Source organism: Empidonax traillii, unplaced genomic scaffold (assembly GCF_003031625.1).
Source record: "Empidonax traillii isolate 1590-97213 ecotype Southwest subspecies unplaced genomic scaffold, ASM303162v1 scaffold761:size885847, whole genome shotgun sequence".
NCBI lineage: Eukaryota > Metazoa > Chordata > Aves > Passeriformes > Tyrannidae > Empidonax > Empidonax traillii.
Window position 1 is genome coordinate 812,698 of NW_020955954.1, and position 7,838 is coordinate 820,535.

At 68.5% G+C, this 7,838-nt stretch overlaps 2 protein-coding genes across 3 annotated transcripts in view; both read left to right on the forward strand.

The window, feature by feature from the left end:
* The first annotated feature begins 660 nt into the window (after positions 1-660).
* Positions 661-2,457, forward strand: RPS15 (ribosomal protein S15). Its single transcript, XM_027901036.1, has 4 exons — positions 661-721; positions 1,019-1,104; positions 1,621-1,855; positions 2,325-2,457. The coding sequence occupies exons 1-4, from the start codon at positions 719-721 to the stop codon at positions 2,436-2,438; spliced, it is 438 nt and encodes a 145-aa protein (XP_027756837.1). The 5' UTR covers positions 661-718; the 3' UTR covers positions 2,439-2,457.
* Positions 2,458-3,601: 1,144 nt separating this feature from the next.
* APC2 (APC2, WNT signaling pathway regulator) overlaps positions 3,602-7,838 on the forward strand; it is a 15,092-nt gene continuing 10,855 nt past the window's right edge. The window contains exons 1-3 of one of the 2 annotated variants that reach the window (XM_027901022.1): positions 3,602-3,712; positions 7,452-7,610; positions 7,724-7,814. In XM_027901022.1, the coding sequence (XP_027756823.1) occupies positions 7,470-7,610; positions 7,724-7,814 (232 nt within the window). In that variant the 5' untranslated portion in view covers positions 3,602-3,712; positions 7,452-7,469. Of the gene's footprint in view, positions 3,713-7,451; positions 7,611-7,723; positions 7,815-7,838 lie in introns of those variants that run through there. The other variant, XM_027901023.1, reaches the window with a different exon arrangement.

The following is a 7,838-nucleotide window of genomic DNA, read 5'->3' on the forward strand; positions in this document are numbered from 1 at the left end:
GTGGAGAGGAGACAAGCCAACAGCTCCAGGGATGCCCGGAATGCAGGGGGCCTGACGTCTTCAAGCTCTTCTGGGATGAAAGGGTTTGGATTCGGGTCTCTTCTGCACAGAACCGGCTCCTCCAGGTTCCCGTGGGCCGTTAGATCTGCTGGAACCTCCCGGGCCGGGGACAAACCGGATCGACCGGGCCGAGAGGAGCCGGTTCTGCTCTGCCACACCTGGCGTGTCCTCGGTTCACCCGGGAGCAGCCCCGGCTCCGGGGGGAGGGCAGCGGGAGGGGAAGGTGCGTGGGTGAGGGATGCAGGTCCATGGGTGAAGGATGCAGGTCCATGGGTGAGGGATGCAGGTCCATGGGTGAAGGATGCAGGTCCATGGGTGAAGGATGCAGGTCCTTGGGTGAAGGATGCAGGTCCATGGGTGCAGGATGGAGGCGGCTCCCGCAGGTGACGATGCTCACACCTGCCTGGCTTTGTCTGCGAGGCCCAGGCTGAGGCGTGGCCGTGCCACCGAGGTGACTGATGTGTCCCCGTGGTGTCCCGGCCCGTGCCAGCGGCAAGGAGCGGTTCCCCTCGGTGCCCCCCCTGGACCGCGAGGGGCGGGTTTGGGGGTCCCCCCAGCGCGGCCCCTTTAAGGGCAGTGAGGGCGGAAGCGGCTTCTGCCCTTCCCCGGCTCTCGCGAGATCCTCCGAGCGCCGCCCTTTCCGCGCAGCCCGGCCAAGATGGTGGGTACTGGGCAGGCCCGGCCGGGCCCCGGGCGGGCTCATCCGCCGCCATCCACGTCCGCCCGGGGCCCGGCCGGCTCGGGGCTACCCTGAGGGGACGGGGGTGGGCCCGGCAGGGGCGGAGGGGGGGGCGACCTGGATGCCCCTGGGAGCTGGGAGGGGCTGCGGCCTTCCCGTTTGCGGGGCGGGGAACGCGGGCCTGGGCGGCCCTGACCCCGCTCCGGGACCCCCCGGCAGTGACCCCCTCCCTGACCCCCCTCCCTGACCCCCCTCCCTGACTCCCTTGTCCCGCTACAGGCAGAGGTGGAGCAGAAGAAGAAGAGAACCTTCCGTAAATTCACCTACCGCGGGGTGGACCTGGACCAGCTCCTCGACATGTCCTAGTAAGTTTGAGGTCGCTGGGCTGTACCCTAGGCTCGGTTTGGGGTCCCTGGGGGTCTGCCCGGGCTGTTTGGGGTCCCCAGGGTCTCCCAGGCCGCACCCCAGGCTCAGTTTGGGGTCTCCCAGGTCACACCCCATTGTAGGGTCTCTCTGGATCTCCCCAGGCTCACTGAGCCTCTGGGGGTGGGGGGTCTCTGCAGGCTCAGTTTGGGGTCCTTGGGGGTCTCCCCAGGCTCAATCTGGGGTCCCTGGGCTGTACCCCAGGCTTTTTTTGGGGTCTCCCAGACCACACTCCAGGCTCATTGTAGGGTCTCTGGGGATCTCCCAGGCTCAGTTTGGGGTCCCTGGGGTTGGGGGAGTCTCCCCATGCTCAGTGTGGTGTCCCTGTGCTGGGACATCGTACCGGGTTGGGAGTGTCCCCACACTGGGGGGGGTGTCCCCACACTCTGGGGGTGTCCCCACACCATTGGGGTGTCCCCACACCATTGGGGTGTCCCTGACCCTGTTCCCCGTCCCAGCGAGCAGCTGATGCAGCTCTACAGCGCTCGGCAGCGGCGCCGCCTCAACCGCGGCCTGCGCCGCAAGCAGCACTCGCTGCTCAAGCGGCTGCGCAAGGCCAAGAAGGAGGCACCACCCATGGAGAAGCCCGAGGTGGTGAAGACCCACCTGAGGGACATGATCATCCTGCCAGAGATGGTGGGCAGCATGGTGGGCGTCTACAACGGCAAGACCTTCAACCAGGTGGAGATCAAGGTGAGCTGGGACGGGGGGACGGGTCCTGCCCCGAGCAGAGCGCCTGGAGCAGGGCTGGGATCCGTGTTTGGAACCCATGTTGGGGGGCTCCAGGCTCCTCCTTGGAGCGGGGCTGGCCCAGAGGGACCGTCCCTGGGAGGGGCAGCTCCCAGAGGGGCTCAGGGCAGTGGTTCTGCAGCACCGAAATGCTGCGGCGATTCCACAGCTGGTGTGTTGGGCCTGGCTGTGCTCAGGGCATCAGCCCTGGCTCCCTGCGGGGGGATGAAACAGATCCCCCCACCGGCACCATTTCCAGAGGAAACAGATCCCTTGACCGGTCCCAGGAGTGGAATAACCCGCGGGGTGGTGTCACGCGATACCACCAGTGGGGTTAAATGGCACCTTCTGCTCCTGCCTGGTGTTCAGTCCCACTTGGAAGGGGGCAGGGGGTGTCCCTGTGCCCCCGCCCAGCACAGCTCTCTCCCTGCAGCCCGAGATGATCGGCCACTACCTGGGCGAGTTCTCCATCACGTACAAGCCGGTGAAGCACGGCCGGCCCGGCATCGGCGCCACCCACTCCTCGCGCTTCATCCCGCTCAAGTGAATAAAGACATTCCTCTGGATCCCTCTGTCTCCTGCCTCCCGTTCCCAGGCCGGGCTGTGGGGGTGGGCTGTGCAAAGCTCACCACACCCCACCGGCATCTGATGTTTTCCTGAAGGTTCTCCCCAGGTTTTTGGCGCCGCTTTCCGTCAGCGCTCGCCTTCACGTGGGCTTAGGAAATGAATGAAACTCCCTGCACCTTGCGGGGAAGTGGGAGATGGCACTTCCATATTTACGGCATTTCCTTCTATTGAGCTTTATTTATAGTTTGTGGAAGGCTGGGAATGTGGAAACACTGAGATGAGGGGCAGTGAGTGGGTTCCCTGGGCCTTGGAAGCAGCCCTGCTCCTCGGGAAGCTGCCAGGGACCCATCCTGGGATGCCAAGACCCCAAATCATTATTTTCTCCTCTCGGATTTGGGATTCCAAAGGGTATTTGATGTCTAGGATCAGAGCGGTGGGAGCTGGGGAATGAACTGGGGGGTTGCAGCTCAGACTCAAGGGAGGGGGATGTGTTTTCGGGGAGAAGCTGCTTTCTGGGATGAGGGGGATGGTCCTGGGGAGATGATCCAGTCGGGCCCAGGAGCTGCTGCAGAGCTTGGCCTGAGCCCAGGGAACCCAAGAGCGCCAAGCGCTGCGGTGAAGCCACCAGTGAAGGAACTGATTGTCCCTAGGGTGGTCCTGGCTCGTCCCTGCCACTGGCCAAGGTCCCGTGGGGGTCCCTCGGGGGTCTCCAGCCGTTTTTCCTTCTGAGAAGTTCCCCTGTCACTGGGTCCCTTCTGTGTGACCTTGAGGGTCCTTGTGCCGACCCCGGGGGGTCCCAGGGGGGCGATGCCGGGGGATGTCGGGCTGGTCCCCAAGGACACGGGGGCGGCACCGGCCCGACCGGAGGGGGCAGATTCGGTCTGGGGACAGTTCCCTCTGAGGGGGCAGGTTTGCTCGGGAGCAGCAGGTGCATCCCCGGGACACGGGGACGGGGCAGATCCCGGTGTTTTGGGGAGGCAGGAAAAGGGGCGGATGGATGGGAATGGAGCCCTTGGCGGGGGTCCCGCGTTCCCCCGGCCGGCAGAGCCCGGGGGGGGCGCGGGGAGCCCCCGGTGCCGCCCTCTAACGGCGGCGGCGCCGCTGGAAAATCCCGAGCGGGAGCGGGGGGGGCGGGGGCGGGATGCGGCTGCTCGGGGGCCGCGCCGGAGCCTCGCCCAGCTCCGCACCGCCCTCACCGCACCGCTCCGCACCGCTCCGCACCGCTCCGCACCGCTCCGCACCGCCGGGGATGAGGTACGGCCGCCCCTGCCCCCCCCGCCTCCCCGGGCACCCCCCGACACCCCCCGAGGGTCTCGGCGGCTCCGGAGCCGCTGCAGCCGCCGGGGATTGGGGGCATTTTGGGGGGTCTGCGCGGTTGGGGCCGGGGGAGGGGGGGATCGGGGTTGGATGGGGCTGGGGGGGGTTGGATGCGCTGACGGGGGGACCATCGATGCGAGACCCCCCCTCCCTGCTTTGGGGATGCCCCCGGCCCTGGCTGCGCTGGATCGTGCGGCGGGTGCGGCTCCATCCCGCGGGATCGGGGGGATTTTGGGGGTCCGGGGGTCCGGGAGGGATCGGGGGTTCAGGGGGAAGCGAGGGGGTCGGGCAGACCGTATGTCCCGCATCCCGCGGGGACAAAGGCCGGGCAATGCCAGGGCTCGGCGGGGGGAGCAGCACCGACCGTCCCCATCCTCATCTCCGTCCCCATCCCACCCTCATCCCCATCCCATCCCCGTTCTCACCCCATCCCCATCCCGCGGGCGAGGCTGGGGGGGTCCCTGAGGGGGGGGCAGCAGCTCCCCCCACGCCGATGCGGGCTCGGCTCCCCGCGGACCCCCGCGATGCTCCCCCGGCAGGGCTGGCCCGGGGCTTTGGGGCCGAGGCCCGGACCTGGAGCCCCAAAACCGCACCCACAAACCCGCACCCCAAATCCACCTCCCAAACCGGTCCCTCAAAAATCTCGGCTTCTAAAGCAGCACCTCGACCCCACCCGGGGCACCCCGAGGGTGCCAGTGCCGCGTCCCCAGCAGGATGGGGGGTTGGGGCTGCCCTGGGCACGTTCCTGTCCGCTGGTTCCCACGGGCGCCCTGGGGCGTGGGGGGGTCCGTGCATGATGTGGGGGCTCTGCTGGGGGTGTTGGGGACCCCAACGCTCACCCCACCAGGGTCCCACATCCCCCCACAGGCCGTGACGTGCGTGTGCACATACATGTGTGTGCACATACGTGTCTGTGCACACGCGAGCAGGTGCTGTGCGGGGTGGGGGGGGCGCGGGGGGGCTGCAGGGGGTCGATGCCGCGCGTGGGGAGGCCGCAGGTCCCACGTGTCCCCCGTGTCCCCGTGTGTGCCCCGACCGGTGGCGGGGCCTGTGCTCCCCGGGGGGGGTTTGCTGTGGCCGGGGGTCCCCGGGGCCGGGTCGATCAGCCCGAGCTGGTGACAACACGCTGTTTGTTTAACGTCCCCCGGGGGCTCCGGGAGCCGCAGCCTGTCGGGGGCTCAGATGTGGCTCTGGCGAGGTGGCTGCGCTCGGCTGGTGGCCACGGCCTTGTCCCCAGGGCTGCTGCCGAGCTGAGGGGTGGGGGCAGCTTGGGGGGCCAGTTGTGGGGCCCCCCATCCCTGCTCTGGCCAAGGTGGCCCCCCATGTGGGGGCAGGAGGGTGCAGGGATGGGCAGTGCAGAGGACAGTGGGGGGTGGGCAGCGTGGGCAGCGTGGGCAGCGTGGTGGGCAGCTCGGAGGATGGTGAGATGGGGGGTGGGCAACTCGGAGGATGGTGAGATGGGGGGTGGGCAGCTCGGAGGACAGTGGGGTGGGCAGTGGGCACGGTGGACAGCGCAGAGGGCGGTGGGGTGTGGTGGGAAGCGCAGATGCTGCTTCATCTGCTGCAGCAGCATCTGCCCTGCCAGGATCTTGCTGGATGGATCCAGTCCCTGCCTGTGGCCTGAGCCAGCCCTGGGGTTCCCTGAGCAGAGAGGGGCAGCCCTAGGGGGTTGGAGGAACTGGTTGCCCAGGACCCCGAGCTAAGGTGGTCCCCAAGGGTTGTGCCCACGACAACCCGTGGCCCTGCCTGGGATCCCCCCGTGGGGGGACACGAGGTCCTGTGGGACAGGTACGATCGTGGTGCTGGAGCACTGCTGCGCCCCTGGCTTCCCCCACCCCACAGCCCTGGTCCCCCCTTTCCCACAGCCCTGGTTCCCCCCTTTCCCACAGCCGTTTCCCCCTTTCCCACAGCCCTGACCCCCCTTTCCCGCAGCCCTGGCCCCCCTTTCCCGTCGTGTCTCGAGCTCGGTGGATGAAGGTGCGGCCGCAGCCCCTCCCCGCAGGCTGCGGATCCCGGCGCTGCTGCGGCCCCTGCGCTCGGCCAGCCCTGCCAGGGACCAGCAGAGCTCAGACCTCCCCCCACCGTCAACCCCTGACTATCCCAGCCCTGACCTGTGTCCTCCTGGAGCAGAGGAAGCTCCCGCTTCCCATTCCCCCCGACAGGGCTGAACAACCCCCTCCCCCTTTTCTGGGTGCTCGGGAGAAACCGGGAACCGCCTGTGCCCCCATCACCGTCACCGTAGCAACGGCAGGCCGTGCTCGTCCCGCATCCCGTGGCCCGCATCCCGCATCCCCCATCCCTTTTCCCGCATCCCACCTCCCATATCCTGCATCCGTCCCCCTGCATTCCATATCCCACACCCCTGGCGCTGCATCCTGCATCCCTCACCCCGCATCCTGCATCTCCTATTCCACACCCTGCCCTGATCCATCCCTCGCCCTTCCTCCCGCATTCCACACCCCGCAGCCCTCCCCCCACCCCCGTGTCCTCCCTCACGGTCCATCCCGGATCCCCGACCCCTCATCCCTCATCCCAACCCCGACCCTTCCTGTGCCCCCACCCCAGCTCCCCCTCCCGGGGTTATTTCATCTCCTGGGGGTATTTTCGGTGGGGGGGATTTGGCACTGGGGGGGTCTTTGTCTCCCTCGGCAGAGCCACGTGGTGGGGTTGGGGGGGACAGAGACCCCACAGCAGGACCCAGGATGGGCAGGATGGAGGTCCCCCACCAGTGTGGGGTGCAGGGACGAGGGAGCAGTTTTGGGGGGGCCTGGGGTGGCTCCTGGGGGTGGGAAGGACATGGATGGGACCTTGGGGGGCTGTTGGGCCCCAGCCCTGCCTGGTGAGGCCTCTGTGCTGGAGAGGAGTGTGCTGGGACCCCCCAGAAAGGGTTCATTGGGGCAGAGGGGTCACCGTGGGGTAGATTTGGGGGTGGCAGTGCCAGGGGGGCCGATGGGTGCTATCCCTGACCCTGCTGTGGGAGGGGGTGGGGAGAGGGGAGCAGGGGGTGCAGTGGGGACAGGGGGACCCCCCCAGCTGTGCTCCCCCCCCCTCGAAACCCACCCACGGCCCGCTCCCCCTGCACACACGTGGTGCTGACGAAGGCGCTGCGGGGCCATCGCCAGCCCGACCCGCTGGGAGGGTGATGAGGGGTCCCTGTCCCTGTCCCCCCCCCCGTGTCGTGTGTCCCCCCCCCCCGGCACGTGCGAGGGGGGTCCGTGGGCGCTGCAGCAAGAGGAGGTTTGGGGGGCTGGGGGTGCTGGGGGTGCACAGAGGGGACGGGGGTTCCTGGGGGGGAAGCTGACCGGGGCGGGGGGGCCGCGGGGGGGCCGGGGCTGCCCCCGGTGCGGGAGGGAGCGGAGCGGGAGGAGGTTGGGAGCGGGAGAAGACAAAAGCGAGACAAAGGGAGCGGAGAGCTGAGCTCTGCCGACGGTGGGAACCAGGCAGGGGCTGGTGGGGGCTGGGGGTGGATGGGGCTGGACCCCCACCCCGTGCCTGGGACACTCCTCTGGGAGGCTTTGGGGGGTCCCAGCTCTCCCAGTGCACCGGGGGGGAGGCTGTGGGTGGTGGGGTCCCCCGCGCTGTGCTGTGGTCCCAGGAGGGTGGTGGGTGCTGGGGGGGCTGTGAGGGTGCTGGGGGATCCCCTCGGGGTGCTGCCCACCCCCACACCCCCCCGCAGGCACTGGAGGGGGTGAAGATGTCGGGCTCCATCGCCTCGTACGACCAGCTGGTGCGGCAGGTGGAGGCGCTGAAGAAGGAGAACAGCCACCTCCGGCGGGAGCTGGAGGACAACTCCAACCACCTCTCCAAGCTGGAGAATGAGACCTCGGACATGAAGGTGGGCACAGCCCCAGTGAGGGGGGGGGGTGTGGACCCTGAGCTGGGGCTGCAGGGAGGGGTTTCCCTCCACGTGCCCCCCGCCCCTCCTCCACAGCTCCATCCCTGTTTTAGGAGGTCCTGAAGCATCTGCAGGGCAAGCTGGAGCAGGAGGCCCGAGTCATGGTGTCCTCGGGGCAAACCGAGGTGCTGGACCAGCTCAAAGGTGGGTGCCCGGGCAGTGTGTGTG